The sequence below is a fragment of the Cherax quadricarinatus genome, chromosome 83, assembly GCF_038502225.1.
Source record: "Cherax quadricarinatus isolate ZL_2023a chromosome 83, ASM3850222v1, whole genome shotgun sequence".
Classification (NCBI taxonomy): Eukaryota; Metazoa; Arthropoda; class Malacostraca; order Decapoda; family Parastacidae; genus Cherax; species Cherax quadricarinatus.
The window spans coordinates 17,667,754-17,686,359 of record NC_091374.1 but is presented as its reverse complement, the minus strand read 5'-3'; the positions used below and the strand labels follow the sequence as shown (position 1 = coordinate 17,686,359).

Genomic DNA, 18,606 nt, shown 5'->3' with positions numbered 1-18,606 from the left:
AAGGGTGCTTTACACTACAGTTTTTAAACTGCAACATTAACACCCCTCCTTCAGAGTGCAGGCACTGTACTTCCCATCTCCAGGACTCAAGTCCGGCCTGCCGGTTTCCCTGAATCCCTTCATAAATGTTACTTTGCTCACACTCCAACAGCACGTCAAGTATTAAAAACCATTTGTCTCCATTCACTCCTATCAAACACGCTCACGCATGCCTGCTGGAAGTCCAAGCCCCTCGCACACAAAACCTCCTTTACCCCCTCCCTCCAACCCTTCCTAGGCCGACCCCTACCCCGCCTTCCTTCCACTACAGACTGATACACTCTTGAAGTTATTCTGTTTCGCTCCATTCTCTCTACATGTCCGAACCACCTCAACAACCCTTCCTCAGCCCTCTGGACAACAGTTTTGGTAATCCCGCACCTCCTCCTAACTTCCAAACTACGAATTCTCTGCATTATATTCACACCACACATTGCCCTCAGACATGACATCTCCACTGCCTCCAGCCTTCTCCTCGCTGCAACATTCATCACCCATGCTTCACACCCATATAAGAGCGTTGGTAAAACTATACTCTCATACATTCCCCTCTTTGCCTCCAAGGACAAAGTTCTCTGTCTCCACAGACTCCTAAGTGCACCACTCACTCTTTTTCCCTCATCAATTCTATGATTCACCTCATCTTTCATAGACCCATCCGCTGACACGTCCACTCCCAAATATCTGAATACGTTCACCTCCTCCATACTCTCTCCCTCCAATCTGATATTCAATCTTTCATCACCTAATCTTTTTGTTATCCTCATAACCTTACTCTTTCCTGTATTCACCTTTAATTTTCTTCTTTTGCACACCCTACCAAATTCATACACCAATCTCTGCAGCTTCTCTTCAGAATCTCCCAAGAGCACAGTGTCATCAGCAAAGAGCAGCTGTGACAACTCCCACCCTGTGTGTGATTCTTTATCTTTTAACTCCACGCCTCTTGCCAAGACCCTCGCATTTACTTCTCTTACAACCCCATCTATAAATATATTAAACAACCACGGTGACATCACACATCCTTGTCTAAGGCCTACTTTTACTGGGAAAAAATTTCCCTCTTTTCTACATACTCTAACTTGAGCCTCACTATCCTCGTAAAAACTCTTCACTGCTTTCAGTAACCTACCTCCTACACCATACACTTGCAACATCTGCCACATTGCCCCCCTATCCACCCTGTCATACGCCTTTTCCAAATCCATAAATGCCACAAAGACCTCTTTAGCCTTATCTAAATACTGTTCACTTATATGTTTCACTGTAAACACCTGGTCCACACACCCCCTACCTTTCCTAAAGCCTCCTTGTTCATCTGCTATCCTATTCTCCGTCTTACTCTTAATTCTTTCAATTATAACTCTACAATACACTTTACCAGGTACACTCAACAGACTTATCCCCCTATAATTTTTGCACTCTCTTTTATCCCCTTTGCCTTTATACAAAGGAACTATGTATGCTCTCTGCCAATCCCTAGGTACCTTACCCTCTTCCATACATTTATTAAATAATTGCACCAACCACTCCAAAACTATATCCCCACCTGCTTTTAACATTTCTATCTTTATCCCATCAATCCCGGCTGCCTTACCCCCTTTCATTTTACCTACTGCCTCACGAACTTCCCCCACACTCACAACTGGCTCTTCCTCACTCCTACAAGATGTTATTCCTCCTTGCCCTATACACGAAATCACAGCTTCCCTATCTTCATCAACATTTAACAATTCCTCAAAATATTCCCTCCATCTTCCCAATACCTCTAACTCTCCATTTAATAACTCTCCTCTCCTATTTTTAACTGACAAATCCATTTGTTCTCTAGGCTTCCTTAACTTGTTAATCTCACTCCAAAACTTTTTCTTATTTTCAACAAAATTTGTTGATAACAGCTCACCCACTCTCTCATTTGCTCTCTTTTTACATTGCTTCACCACTCTCTTAACCTCTCTCTTTTTCTCCATATACTCTTCCCTCCTTGCATCACTTCTACTTTGTAAAAACTTCTCATATGCTAACTTTTTCTCCCTTACTACTCTCTTTACATCATCATTCCACCAATCGCTCCTCTTCCCTCCTGCACCCACTTTCCTGTAACCACAAACTTCTGCTGAACACTCTAACACTACATTTTTAAACCTACCCCATTCCTCTTCGACCCCATTGCCTATGCTCTCATTAGCCCATCTATCCTCCAATAGCTGTTTATATCTTACCCTAACTGCCTCCTCTTTTAGTTTATAAACCTTCACCTCTCTCTTCCCTGATGCTTCTATTCTCCTTGTATCCCATCTACCTTTTACTCTCAGTGTAGCTACAACTAGAAAGTGATCTGATATATCTGTGGCCCCTCGATAAACATGTACATCCTGAAGTCTACTCAACAGTCTTTTATCTACTAATACATAATCCAACAAACTACTGTCATTTCGCCCTACATCATATCGTGTATACTTATTTATCCTCTTTTTTTCAAAATATGTATTACCTATAACTAAACCCCTTTCTATACAAAGTTCAATCAAAGGGCTCCCATTATCATTTACACCTGGCACCCCAAACTTACCTACCACACCCTCTCTAAAAGTTTCTCCTACTTTAGCATTCAGGTCCCCTACCACAATTACTCTCACTTGGTTCAAAGGCTCCTATACATTCACTTAACATCTCCCAAAATCTCTCTCTCTCCTCTGCATTCCTCTCTTCTCCAGGTGCATACACGCTTATTATGACCCACTTCTCGCATCCAACCTTTACTTTAATCCACATAATTCTCGAATTTACACATTCATATTCTCTTTTCTCCTTCCATAACTGATCATTTAACATTACTGCTACCCCTTCCTTTGCTCTAACTCTCTCAGATACTCCAGATTTAATCCCATTTATTTCCCCCCACTGAAACTCTCCTACCCCCTTCAGCTTTGTTTCGCTTAGAGCCAGGACATCCAACTTCTTTTCATTCATAACATCAGCAATCATCTGTTTCTTGTCATCCGCACTACATCCACGCACATTTAAACAACCCAGTTTTATAAAGTTTTTCTTCTTCTCTTTTTTAGTAAATGTATACAGGAGAAGGGGTTACTAGCCCATTGCTCCCGGCATTTTAGTCGCCTCATACGACACGCATGGCTTACGGAGGAAAGATTCTTTTCCACTTCCCCATGGACAATAGAAGAAATAAAAAAGAACAAGAGCTATTTAGAATAAGGAGAAAAACCTAGATGTATGTATATATATATATGCATGTGCGTGTCTGTGAAGTGTGACCAAAGTGTAAGTAGGAGTAGCAAGATATCCCTGTTATCTAGCGTGTTTATGAGACAGAAAAAGAAAACCAGCAATCCTACCATCATGCAAAACAGTTACAAGTTTTTGTTTCACAGTCATCTGGCAGGACGGTAGTACTTCCCTGGGTGGTTGCTGTCTACCAACCTACTACCTTAAATGTGTACACTAAATAAATTCAAAATTTATATAAAAGAGTATGTAACTCTAATTTGTACACTATAATTATTGTGTGTAGAAAGGGCCAATTTAGTCATGTGCAGAACCTGTACAAACATGTGACAGCATCAGCTACCATCATCATTACTTACCATATACAGTGGAACCTCGGTACATGACCAGCTCGCTACTCGAAGAAAGCTCAACACTTGACCAAACAAAAACGACCTGCCAAAACTTCACTGTAAACTATTTCGTGTCTCTTCGCATTTTTTGGTGTTTTTTTGTATCTTTATAAATAAGTCGCCACGGGGCCTACGGAGATTAGTGATAACAGCAAACCAAACATAAAATTGGTTGGGAAGAACTTGTTCGATACTCAAATGGATCGGCGCTCGAACAGCCTTCTGGAATTAATTAAGGTTGCATACCGAGGTTCCACTGTATAAGGGCTGAGGTAAGTTAGTTATTGATTCACTTTAGTGTTTATTACTTCCACAGAACCTGCAAAGCAGAGCTTAATGCTGCACTTGTGTGGTGGCCCTCATAACCCTCAGCAACGCTGCTGTACTATTGAATGTTTTAGCTTCACCGCAGTCTTAATTGTTTAATAACTTTTTCATTCTCTGTTATCAGTCACCAATATATTCAGCAAGTATATTAATACAGCTGGAATAAGCAAATGACTGTTGAAGTCTGAGAAATGTGTATGTAATTACGTTGTGATTATGGGTTATTAGCTTTCACTGCCTTCCACCCTTGCTACACATCTCTAACTACTTAATTTTCTTAGAAACCATCAGTGTTCCATGTTTAATTCTCTTTTTTTGGCATGTACATCATCTCTAGTATTCCTTTTGAGTGTTTAATATCCAGAAATGAGACTACATAATTACAATGATATACTTCTACGAGGCAGCTAGAGTGTGAATACATTGTTTAAAGTATGAGTGACCCCTAGTCCTTTCCCTAAAAATAATGGCATTGCCCGTAGGCTAACTGCAGGGTGGAGGAGAAATATCCTGTTTTGTGTTCTAACGGGTTTTGGCATGCAGCGTGGACTGATGATTGTTTCCCAAAATTTATAGCATGGTACTGTGTGCTTTGCCAGTTTTTTCCTATGCAACATACACTTGTCACAATATTTCATCTGTGTTATATTGAAAAACCTACTGTGTAGGCACATGTTAGTTGAGGGACTGCTGAATATTACTACGTAAAAATATTACAAAATATAAATAATTTATAAGATACTTGTAGCTAATTTTGGTATCTGAGAGTAATTTTGTATATGAATATTGTAATAGTTATACTAAATGCACACAGTAAATCTTAAGCATTTTTTTTTTTTAACAAGTCGGCCGTCTCCCACCGAGGCAGGGTGACCCAAAAAGAAAGAAAATCCCTAAAAAGAAAATACTTTCACCATTCAACACTTTCACCTCACTCACACATAATCACTGTTTTTGCAGAGGCGCTCAGAACACAACAGTTTAGAAGTATATATGTATAAAGATACACAACATATCCCTCCAAACTGCTAATATCCCGAACCCCTCCTTTGGAGTGCAGGCATTGTACTTCCCATTTCCAGGACTCAAGTCCGGCTATACAAAAATAACCGGTTTCCCTGAATCCCTTTTATTTAAGGTGAAAAATATACATGTAGGTGAAAATAGGATTAAGTTCCAGACACTTAAATTTTCTAAACTCACACTGAATATTCTTTTCATTTTTTTTTTATACAGGCATTTTACAAGCTTTATAAATTTTGGAAAATACAGTGGTCCCTTGTTTTTCATAATTAATCCGTTCCTGGAGGAGCTACTATGAACGAAATTTACGATTTGCGAATCAATTTTCCCCATAAGAAATAATGTAAATACAATTAATCCATTCCTGACACCCAGAAGTATTAAAACAAAAAAATTTTTTACATGAAATATACATGTAGCACATAAACAATACAATGGGAAATGATGAATGAAACATTAACAGCATAACACTTACCTTTATTGGAGATTCTTCTTAGTGTATGGGAGACTGGAGGAGGAGAGAGAGTGGATTGTTTATAGTTTGGAAGGGGAATCCCCTTCCAGCAACACCTCAGGTACCAATTGCTTTTCTGGGGTTGCTTGTCTTCTCTGTTTCTTAATGCCACTAGGACCACCTTGAGAGTCACTGGAGTCCTGTCTCGCAAAATAACTGTGGAGAGAGCTCTGTTTCTGGCGTCTCTTTAACACTTCCCTAAAATGGCTCAAGACTTTGTCACTGTACATGTTGGAAACATGGCTTGCAACAACCTTGTTAGGGTGATGTTTCTCCATAAAGCTTTCCATCTTACCCCACATAGTAAAAATCTCTTAAATTTCTGAAGAAGGCACCTTCTTCCATCTGTCTTCCTCCTCCTCTGCAGCAAGATTCTGAGCTGCGATCTGTTGCTCTTTCTGCTGAAGCTCTTGCAGCTCCTCAGTGGTGAGCTCTTCGTTGTGGTCTTCCACCAATTCTTCCACATCCTCCAAACTCACATCCAACCCCATGGAACTTCCCAGTGCCACAATTGATTTTACAACAGACATAGGCTCATCAGGGTCAGTCCCAAACCCTTCAAAATCCCTCTTGTCGACACAATCTGGCCACAATTTTCTCCAGGCAGAGTTTAAAGTCCTGGTAGTCACTCCCTCCCAAGCCATACCTATAAGGGTTATGCAATGGAGGATGCTGAAGTGTTCTCTCCAAAATTCCCTTAGGGTCAAGTGAGTGTCTGTGGTCACAGTCAAGCACCTGTGAAACATTGCTTTTGTGTAGAGTTTTTTAAAGTTTGCAATGACCTGCTGGTCCATGGGCTGGAGGAGAGGAGTGGTATTTGGGGGCAAGAACTTTACTGTGATGAACCCAAACTCCTCGAAAATTAGGTCATCCAAGTTTGGAGGATGAGCAGGTGCATTGTCCATTACTAGCAGGCACTTGAGATCCAATTTCTTTTCCAGGAGATACTCCTTCACACTAGGGCCAAACACTTCATTGAACCACTCGACGAAAATTTCCCTCGTGACCCATGCCTTACTATTAGATTTCCAAAACACACACAATTTACTCTTCATAACATTGTTTTTCGTGAACGCTCTGGGATTTTCAGAATGGTACACTAGTAATGGCTTCACTTTGAAATCCCCACTAGCATTAGCACAGAACATTAGCGTCAGCCTGTCTTTCATAGGCTTGTGTCCTGGCATTGCCTTTTCCTCTTGTGTAATGAAGGTCCTCTTTGGCATTTTCTTCCAAAAGAGGCCTGTTTTGTCACAATTGAACACTTGTTCAGGTTTCAGTCCTTCAGCCTCTATGTACTCCTGGAATTCATGCACATATTTTTCAGCCGCCTTGTGGTCCGAACTGGCAGCCTCACCATGCCTTACCACACTGTGTATGCCAGTACTATTTGCAGGCAATTTCTTTACCAAATCGCCATGCAACTGCCTAGCCTTTTCACAAATAATCGAAGTCATAAGAGTATCTCCTGCTAATTGTTTCTCATTTATCCACACCAATAATAACTTCTCAACCTCTTCGAGTGCTGGTGATCTCAATTTTGTCAGCATAGTTACCCCCTTTGCAACAACAGCGTCCTTGATTTCCTTTTTCTTGGCCACTATGGAACATAATTTGTGTAGGGTTTCTTATACGTCCTGGCCAGTTCGGCCACATTTGTACCACTTTCATATTGTTCAATGATGGTTTTCTTAAATTCAATCATATTTCTCACCTTCTTTACCACAGGCTTGGCACTAGGAGCTTTCTTTGGAGCCATGGTAGCTTATTTAGTACTTGCAAGCACTAAAATAAATGGAATATTATGAAATATTTCGCTGGAGCACGTGAGGGGACCTTCACTCACTGGTAAACAATGCCAGACTCTCTGCCGCCACGGCTCATGCCGTGGGTATGTGGTCAACTTATGAAAAGCGAGTCCATGTTTTTATTATTATCACACTGGCCGATTCCCACCAGGGCAGGGTGGCCCGAAAAAGAAAAACTTTCACCATCATTCACTCCATCACTGTCTTGCCAGAAGGTTGCTTTACACTACAGTTTTTAAACTGCAACATTAATACCCCTCCTTCCATGTTTATGCGAAAATAACCCTATGATTGGCGAAATTTACGATTGCCGGGAACTACGAAAAGCGAGGGACCACTGTACTACTGTTTAATGGACATCTCTTGCTTTTATAAGTCATGTTCAGTATAAGGTTGGAGTTGGGGGCACCACTCATGGCCCAGTAAGAAGTGTACAGTAAACCTTCGATTTAAGAAACCTTGATTTGATGGATTTTGTCAATACAAGAGAAAATCCACTGGGTTAGTCGATTCAGAAACAGTCGGCAGAGTTCGTGTGTTACAGAATTATCTTATACGTATTTTTACCATCCCAATAAAACATCTCTTTTTCTTTACACCACAGGCTCCATTACTGATCACCTGCTGCTCCATAGATGGTCAGGGTTACTACTAAAATTTCGTTTTTTTTTTTTTTTTCATAGATTTTCACATCAATATTTGTGATATTCAAATGTTTTGTTGTACTTGTTAAATTACATTACAACAAAATCATACTAAGTGTAGTCATGTAAGAGGATTTTTTGTATATAGTATGTTTACTTAAGGCCCTGTTTTGCTTTTTTTTTTATATATGAAAAGTTTTAGAAAATATTTACAAAATATTAATATTATGTGTGTGTATGACTTCTGCAGATGATGAGCTGTATGTCCAGGTTGCTTATGCAAGTGACAAAGGTTAGCTTTTGCCTGCGCTTTATTGCTTTAATGCTCCAAGCATCATCATGTATGTATATAAAAATTGCTTTATTGTTCTTGCTCCAAACAAGGCATGTATATACATAGTGTAATTATTGTGTGTATTTTAGGCAGTCAAACCACCCAAAAAACTAGACATTTTTAAAAATATTCTGATGTTTTGTTAGACATATTTTTGTGAATTAACATGGATTAGGTTTTTTATTTTGCATTAACATAGCAATCTAACCTAACCTTGCCAAAATTAACCTAATTTAATTTAGCTTTCTCCTTCATACCCTATCTTAAGTCAGTTAAAATTTAGTTACTATTATTTAACACTAGGAAATTAATTTTTACAGAATTATTGCATCATTGAGTTAACAGATTTTATGTATTTGACTAAACAGTTATTGCTATATAAGCTAAGGCTGCAGCTGTGCCTATTAAGTTTAACATTATTATAAACAGTAGCTTCTTGTGCCTCTTGTAATCTATGCTGTGTCTGTATATTTATATTATTACTCCAACAAGTTTCATTCATTGATAGTTTGTTATGCCTTATTCTGAAGGTTGACCTCACTTCCTCCATTGCAGAGTTTGATGTTGATGTATTAATCCAGAATGGGCAGTTTTATGAAGGTTCATTAGCAGTCCATCACTGTCCTAGCACCTCTGGTTGTCGATCCATCATTAAGCAGCCTGATGGATCCTATATTTTTGATATATTAGAGAACTTCGTCCTCTCACTTAAGGTATTTTCTTTGACGTGTTGTGAAGAAATTAAAATCTGAAATCTAGATCCCTTTGGTTGATAAATTGGGTATAAATTTTTCATATATGTAAAATATTCGCTCTTTATAACACATTAGTCCTTTTCTGCCAAGGTATGGTGACCCAAAGAAGAATGCACATTCACCATTATTGATTTGCAAGCAGTCTTTCCAGAAGTGTTATTTTATAGAGCTTGAAGCTGTCTTATTTTTTCTTTCCAAATAAAATGTATGGAAGAAGGTTTTGCTATAGCAATGGGTCTTATATGCTAAGAAAGTGTTGTATACTTTTTTGTATACTGAATGCTCGTCATTAAAGTATGTTAGGTGGAAGGCATCTGGCATACCTCAGTGTCCATGGTAAGATTATTACCTCATAATGGAATGTCTCAGGATTCTCTAATGCTACAGACTGTACCCTATGTACCTTGGAGATGTGTATGATGGGTGGATGAATTTGTGTCTATGGGGTCCCTGCACCATGTGGTCTTAACCCTTTAAGGGTCAAGGCCCCTGATTTGAAACTTGTTGTTAAAGTCCAAGAATTTTCTCACCCAAAAATAATTTTCCTTATTAAAAGTAAAGAATCTTTTTCCAAAGGCAGTGACACCAAAGGTATGAAATTCGATGAAAAACTATGGAAGTACGCTTTTGCAAAGTTATCAGTCTCGGTGATATTTACACACCGGCTATTTTGCCTACTTTGGGTCCTATTTTAGGTCAATTCCATTATTCCAATGATCCAAACTCTTAGCTGTTTTGCTAGTTTGCTTTCCATTCTATCAATTGAGCGCAGGAAACCTTCCATTTAACTATCTCGGCTATCCATTAAAGTGACCAGAAATTGGTAATTTGGCCAATTTCACACAAAATTAAAAAATGCCAATTTAAAAATAGGGTCTAACATAAACAATGCGGATATTCCTAGCAAAACATTTCCTCTGTTCATTAGTCATGTTTCCCCTGGCCTCTTCTATATTACCCTTGCTTTCCATTTTGAATTTTTATTCACACAAAAAAATAGAAGATTTACTGTTATGCAGGCTATTGCATTCTTGTAATAATTGTATAAATAATGTCAGCACATTTGTGAGCATGACCATTTGGACACATTCATGAGGAGTGATATGATTCATCTCTGGAATATTGATAAAAATCGAATATGTCTGCTACTTTAAGCTTAATTTCAAGCTACTTGCAGTCCTGAAATCAATCAAAATTGTCTCTATTTCTGTAACATATCTTTCATTCTGCCGAATGGTACCAAGAAACTGAGAATAAACCCAGAAAAATAGCCTGAAAATACACTGCAAAGTCATTGTTTTAAACCATACACAGTTTTGTTTTGTCAGTTATGCACTGCATGGGGCAGGATTTTTTTTTATATGCTGCAAACTCACTGCACAGACCCATTCTTTCACATCTAGGCCAAAATTTACTGCTTATAGCTTATCTGAGTGAGCTAAGCTCATCACGTAGTTCTGCAGCACAGACCCTGAGCTCAAAGCCATAGTAATACAGCATGGTGCGTGAAACGGTTAAGTGCTGAATTTGTCAGGTATTTTTAGCTATTGATGACTTAATATGGGCAGGAGTGTATTTGTATGCAGAGGGCTTGGACTTCCAGCAAGCATGTGTGTGTGTGTGTGTGTGTGTGTTAGATAGGAGCTGTTGGAGTGTGAGCATAGTAACATATATGGAGGAATTCAGGAAAACCAGGTTAGCTGGACTTGAGTCCTGGAGGTGAGAAGTACAGTGCAACATCTAAGAATGCCTAGAAAAACATTCCCACTAATGTTTACGATAATTAAATACCTAGAATTGCTCTGTTATCACTTGTATTAGTCTTTCATGTAGTAGTGCAATGATTTTATGCAAAACAGTGCTTGCCACATTGCAAAATCTGTTATTCGTTGGCTTTGTGACTGTGATACTCCTCTTCTTCTTCAATGATTGATCAAGAAATTTCCCAGACTTGAACCCCATTGATTTTCATGTGAAAATTTGTGAATGCCTCATTGCTCGGCTTCAAACATTTAATGTTGAGAACAAGTGACTGGAGGAGAATCACTATTGGCTTGGCATCTCTTATTATGAAGATTTAGTTATTGAGCCTATCATTTTCCTTTCAGTTGTGATAATGACACTGTTGTGTTCCTTGGAAGTGAGATCTAAATGAAATTATCACTCCTAAACTCCCCCCTTCCCCACATTAGGCTTTTGCTCTATTCAGTGATTTGAGTTTGTTTTATACTTCACTCTAGTCTTTATTTTTGCAAGTTTCCCTTAGTGGAGCAACTGAAATTTGTCTTCATTGAATGCCATATTGTTGCATTGACTCGCTGGAAGACTCACTTAATATCAGCTTGGAGGTTGTTGTATCCTCAGTTGATGCTACTCTCATACAGTTTCTAGCATTCTTTGCAATAGATGGTATGTTGCTATGATTTATGTTTCTGTCTAGATTGAATATGGAAAAAGTGAGTAGGGGTGAATACTGTGCATTGGAAGACAGAATTTTTCACTGTATCAGCCTCTGATTTTACTCTGTTCACTTACTCTTTAAACTATTAGTGCTGGTGTGTTTTTTACAAAGGAAATTTTACGTTGATTTTGGGTCGTGTAAGTTTTCATTTGTCAATGTTATTAAATAAATTGTTTTTTGTGCAATAATTGGAGAATCCTTCATTTAATCAGCTTCAAACTTTCAAATGTAATGTATCTTACTTAGAGAAAGATTTTGATTGATTTTTGGCCGTGTAGTTCCATTAATGACATATTGAATTGTTGATTTTCAACTGTTAATTTATAAATGTCTCATCTAATTGGCTTCTAAACTTTAACACTGATAAGTTGAGAATGTAACTTCTGAGCATCTCTAAACTTTGTGTTGGTGTACTTTTTTTATATTGGTCTCCATGCAATAACTAGAGAATGCTTCTTCAGACTGGCTTTAAATTTTTGAAGGTTACCACCTTCAAAAATTTAAAGCCAGTCTGAAGAAGCTTAATGTAAAATTTGAATTGGTTTTGGGCTGAATGATTTACAGTTTTCAGATAAAAAAATCAAATCAAAAGTTTATTTCTTTGTGAAAGTGTGTTTACATTTTATAATTTGATTGGTACAAAGAAAGCCACTATCATGCCAAGGCTTGAAAGTGGCCATAACCATACCCACACTATGCTAATCTCCAATCAAATTTGAAATAACTCTCCCAAATATTTTATTATCCCTTATCTATTAACCCTTTCAGGGTCCGTCCCGTAGATCTACGGCTTTGCGTTCAGTGTCCAAACCGTAGATCTACTTCATGAGCTCAGCTCACTCTGATAAACTGTGAGTGGTACACTTGGGCCTAGATATGAGAGAATACATCTATGTGGTATGTGTGCACCACATAAAACAAATCCTGCAGCACACTGTGTATAATGAGAGAAAAAAAACTGAAACCAAGATTTTCGATTAAAACAGCAACTTTGCAGTGTTTTTCCGTATGTTTTTTATAGTTGTATTTGCAATTTCTTGGTCTCATTTGATAGAATGGAAGACATATTACAGAAATAGAGATGATTTTGATTGGTTTTAGCACCGGAAATGGCTTGAAACTGAGTTCAAAGTAGCGGAAATGTTAAATTTTTGTCGATGTTCGAGAGTAAACAAACGACCTCACACGTCTAATACATGCCAGCTGGTGGATCTAATACACATTCACAAATGTGGTGATGATATTTATACAATTATTACAATATTGCATAACAGTAAATCTTCTATTTTTTGGTGTGAATAAAAATTCATTATGTAAATAAAAAATAAAAATAGGATTTATTTGTAAAGCCTCAAAACATAACTAATGAACCGAGGAAATGTTAGTTTAGTGCCAGGAATGCCTACATTGTTTATTCTGGATGCTATTTTGAAATTGGAATATTTTGAACTTTGTGTTAAATTGGCCAAATTACCAATTTCCAATCACTTTATTTTGTAGTTGAAACAGTTGACTTGGCGATTTCTTGTGCTCAATCGATAGAATAGAAGTAATACTAGTAAAATAGCTAAGAATTTGGTCGACTGGAATGATGTAATTGGCCTAAAATGGAAGTCAAAGTCGGCAAAATCGCCGATTCGTAAATATCGCTGACACATCAAAATTCGCGAGAGCATAATTTCGTCAATTTTCCATCAAATTTCGTACTTTTTGTTTTATTACCTTCAAAAAAAGATTCTCTACCATTTCATAAGAAAAAATAACAAATTTTTTTTTGGAAAATTCTTGGACACTGGGGCACCACTTCAGATTTGGGCCTTGGACCCTAAAAGGGTTAAACCATTATTACAAACCTAAAAATGTACGTTTGTACCATAAATTGCACGCGATTACTAATATGAGGTTGTACAATTTATGGTACAAATGTACATTTTTAGGTTTGTAATAATGGTGTATTAGATAAGGGATAATAAAATATTTGAGAGAGTTATTTCAAATTTGGTTAGAGATTAGCGTAGTGTGGGTATGGTTATTATTAAGAGATGAGATGATATTTAACTATAGTCCTAAATTGATTTGTGGGTAGAGGACCCTTTGTTGGTTCAGGCGAAGAGTTCCATCTTCAGGCCCTTTAAGTGCATTGAATTTTTGCATAGTGAGAGATGGACACGAAGGGTGTCAAAAAGTATTTTGTGTCTCGTGTTATGCCTGTGTGTTCTGGTGTAGCTCTGTCTAGGAGAAGTTTGAGTGGAGATTTAAATTGGAGTTTAATGTTCTGTATATATGGTAGGCACAATAATAAGGAGGGGTTCGGGATATTGGCAGTTTGTAGGGATATGTTGTGTACCTTTATACGTATATGCTTCTAAACTGTTGTGTTCTGAGCACCTCTGCAAAAACAGTGATTATGTGTGAGTGAGGTGAAAGTGTTGAATGATGATGAAAGTATTTTCTTTTTGGGGATTTTCTTTCTTTTTGGGTCACCCTGCCTTGGTGAGAGATGGCTGACTTGTTAAAAAAAAAAAAAAAATTGTATATTAAGAAAGTTCAAGCTCTCAAAGAGAGGTGGGGTGTGTTGTCTGGCACTGGAGTTTGTGATCATCCTCACCACAGCTTTTTGTTGGGTTATTAAAGGTTTAAGGTGATTGGCCATGGTAGATCCTCAAGCACAAATACCATAGGTGAGGTAAGGGTATATTAGAAAGTGATATAAACTAAGGAGCACCATTTAGGGTACATAGTATCATATCTTGGAAAGGATGCCTACTGTTTTGGAAGCTTTCTTAGTTACATGTTTTTTTTTTTTTTTTTTTTTTTTTTTAACCCTTTGACTGTCGAGGTCGTATATACTATACGTCTTACGAGGTACCGTGTTTGACGTATATATACTCATAAATTCTAGCGGCTTCAAATCAAGCAGGAGAAAGCTGGTAGGCCCACATGTGAGAGAATGGGTCTGTGTGGTTAGTGTGCACCATATAAAAAAAATCCTGGAGCATGCAGTACATAATGAGAAAAAAAACTCAGACCGTTTTTTTTTTAATTAAAATGCCGACTTTGTGGTCTATTTTTGTATAGTATTTATGGTTGTATTCTCGTTTTCTTGGTCTCATTTGATAGAATGGAAAACATATAGAAATAGAGGTGATTTTGCTTGATTTTACTATAAAAAGAACCTGGAAATGGAGCTCAAAGTAGGGAAAATGTTTTTTTGCCGATGTTCAAAAGTAAACAAATGATATCATTGTCCAATAAATGTCCAACTAACCATTCTAATATGCAGTCATAAATAGGTTGACTTTATTTATACAATTATTACAATATTGCAGTAGTCTGCATAACAGTAAATCTTCTATTTTTTGTTTGAATAAAAATTCAAAATAGAAAACAAGAGTAATATCAGAAGGGCCTGGAGACATGACTGATGAACAAAGAAAATGTTATTTTAGAGCCAGGAATGTCTGCATTGTTCATTCTGGACCTTATTGTGAAATTGTCATAATTTTTAATTTTTGTGAAATTGGCCAAATTGCAAATTTCTGACCACGTTATTGGGTAGTTGAAATAGGTAAATGGGCAGTTTCTTGTACTCAGTCGATAGAAAAAATGGATTTCTAAAAAAATAGTTATGAGTTTGGTCGACTGGAACAATGGAATTAGCCGAAAATAGGGCTCAAAGTGGGCAAAATCGCCGATTTGTAAATATCGCCGAGGTCGCTAACTTTGTGAAAGCGTAATTCCATCAGTTTTTCATCAAATTTCGTGTTTTTGGTGTCTTTACAATCGGGAAAAGATTCTCTATCATTTCATAAGAAAAATGTTTTTTTTTTTTTTTTATATATATATTCTGCGACACCAGGAGACACTTCAGGATTGGGGGTTGTGACCGTCAAGGGGTTAATAAGTCGGCCGTCTCCCACCGAGGCAGGGTGACCCAAAAAAGAAAGAAAATCCCCAAAAAGAAAATACTTTCATCATCATTCAACATTTTCACCTCAATCACCCATAATCGCTGTTTTTGCAGAGGTACTCAGAACACAAAAGCTTAGAAGCATATACCTATGGAAATAAATGGTATAAAATACCGACACAATGGAAATATAAACACATATGCAGTATAATGTGATCCTTTATTGACTACGTTTCGCCCACACAGTGGGCTTTTTCAAGTCACAAACAGATCTACCTGGGGTGGAAGGGACGCGAGTATTTATAGTCAGGTTCAGAATGCTGAGGTCAGGTGGAGAATGCTGCATCTGATGATGTACCGAGTGGGGTTATAGAGTCTAAAATCTTGGGTAGCTTGGAAAGGAGATTGGATAAGTTTGTGAGCAGACCTTCTACAGTGTTCTTCCATTCCTGTGTTCTTATATGGGATAGCGATGAAGAAATTTCTTGGCAAGTGGTTCAGCTATGTTATAGAAGCCACTATTCTGGTTGAAGTTGTTGGATATAGACTTGAAAAAGCCCACTGTGTGGGCGAAACGTAGTCAATAAAGGATCACATTATACTGCATGTGTGTTTATATTTCCAGCATATACCTATAAAGATACACAAACATATCCCTCCAAGCTGCTAATATCCCGAACCCCTCATTTAGAGTTCAGGCATTGTACATGTTGGATGTGGGTCTGAAATTTAAGATTACATTCAAGGTGGAGACCTAGAAATTTGTCCTCAGTGTGTCTTGTAATGGAGGAACCATTTATTGATATGTTTAGCTGGATATTTAATGCTCTGTTTCCAAAAAGCATGAACTAGGTTTTGTCTATATTGAGAGTGCATTTGTTGGTCGTCATTCAGTTTGATATTTTATGTAGCTCACTGTTTACAGTGTCACTAAGTATAGCCAGATTTGGTATATCTAGAATAGATTTGGTTTAAAAGGAGTAGATATGCATTTGGGAGGTCATTGATGTATGTAAATAAGAAAGAGTAGAGGACCTAGGACACTTCCCTTTCGCACTCCAACGTCTACAGGTTGAGTAGTGATGAAATTAAGACACGTGCAACATCTGGGTATCTTTATTGTAGACGTTTCGCCATCCAGTGGCTTTATCAATACAAATTCTAGGACATAACTTGAAGACAGAAGGACTATATACAGAAGATGAGGTAATCAGTCCCTCAACCTTGGAGTAGGTGTGAAGAGCACTGTAGTCGTGGAGATTCTGAAGCAGAAGCAAGGAGCCTGGCGCTTATATAGTAATGTCAGGTGCAGCAGACGAGGGCATAGTCATTGGTAGGCGGGATTCCCCAGTGGAAGTAGGTCCTTCCCAAAGAGATGGGTTAGTTGTAGTAGAAGTAGTCGTAGTCGTGAAGGTTATGTACACGTTCTCAGAATCAAGATTCCATAATGTTTCTCCTTGCATCTGCTTCAGAATCTCCACGACTACGGTGCTCTTCATACCTACTCCAAGGCTGAGGGACTGATTACCTCATCTTCTGTATATAGTCCTTCTGTCTTCAAGTTATGTCCTAGAATTTGTATTGATAAAGCCACTGGATGGCGAAACGTCTACAATAAAGATACTCAGATGTTGCACATGTGTCTTAATTTCATCCTGTCGGTATTATATACCATTCTTGCACAGGTTCAGTAGTGGAAGTCACGTCATATGTACATACATACTGATGTCTATTACTAAGATAAAATTTTAGGTAATTGAGGGAGTGTCCTCTGACCCCATAATACTCTAGTTGTAGGTGCAAGATATTGTTGTCTACTGTATCAAATGCTTTCCGTAGGTCTATGAAGAGCTCCAGAGGATATTAATTGTATCAAGTGCTGTATATAGTAATTCGTGCATTTGAATAATTGCATCATTTGTGCTTTTTTTCAGCCTAAACCCAAACTGGCAGGGGTTCAGTATGTTATGGGATAGGAGATAGAAGTACAGTGGTCCCTCATTTTTCGTAATTAATCCGTTCCTGGAGGAGCTACTATAAACGAAATTTACGATTTGCGAATCAATTTTCCCCATAAGAAATAATGTAAATACAATTAATCCGTTCAGGGGTTCAGGGAAACCGGCAGGCCGGACTTGAGTCCTGGAGATGGGAAGTACAGTGCCTGCACTTTGATGGAGGGGTGTTAATGTTGCAGTTTAAAAACTGTAGTGTAAAGCACCCTTCTGGCAAGACAGTGATGGAGTGAATGATGGTGAAAGTTTTTCTTTTTCGGGCCACCCTGCCTTGGTGGGAATCGGCCAGTGTGATAATAATAATAATAAAAACAATTAATCCGTTCCTGACACCCAGAAGTATTAAAACAAAAATTTTTTTTACATGAAATATACATGTAGTACATAAACAATACAATGGGAAATGATGAATGAAACATTAACAGCATAACACTTACCTTTATTGGAGATTCTTCTTAGTGTATGGGAGACTGGAGGAGGAGAGAGATTGGATTGTTTTAAGTTTGGAAGGGGAATCCCCTTCCAGCAACACCTCAGGTACCAATTGCTTCTCTGGGGTTGCTTCTCTTCTCTGTTTCTTAATGCCACTAGGACCACCTTGAGAGTCACTCTAGTCCTGTCTCGCAAAGTAACTGTGGAGAGAGCTCTGTTTCTGGCGTCTCTTTAACACTTCCCTAAAATGGCCCAAGACTTTGTCACTGTACATATTTCTCACCTTCTTTACCACAGGCTTGGCACTAGGAGCTTTCTTTGGAGCCATGGTAGCTTATTTAGTACTTAAAAGCACTAAAATGAGTGGAATATTATGAAATATTTCATAGGAGCACTTGAGGGGACCTTCACTCACCGGTAAACAATGCCAGACTGGCTGGGTAGGGAGGCCTCCCCGGCTCACACCGTGCGTACTTGTCCCGGACGAACTACTATTCACGAGTCAACCTATGAAAAGCGAGTCCATGTTTATACGAAAATACCCCTATGATTGGCGAAATTTACGATTGCCGAGAACTACGAAAAGCGAGGGACCACTGTAATTTGTTTATGTATTATTTTTTTCAAAGATTTTAGAGAGTAAAGGCAAGTTAGATATCAGTCTGTTACTTAGTTCTGTTGGATTGCCTCCTTTGAGGATCAG

At 38.1% G+C, this 18,606-nt stretch overlaps 1 protein-coding gene across 2 annotated transcripts in view; it reads left to right on the top strand.

Annotated features, from left to right (window-relative positions):
* LanA (laminin subunit alpha) overlaps positions 1-18,606 on the top strand; it is a gene marked incomplete at its 3' end in the record, with an annotated part of 194,735 nt that overhangs the window by 116,042 nt on the left and 60,087 nt on the right. The window contains 2 exon segments of one of the 2 annotated variants that reach the window (XM_070102874.1): positions 8,247-8,288; positions 8,886-9,043. In XM_070102874.1, coding sequence (XP_069958975.1) covers positions 8,247-8,288; positions 8,886-9,043 — 200 coding nt within the window. 2 annotated transcript variants of the gene reach the window in all.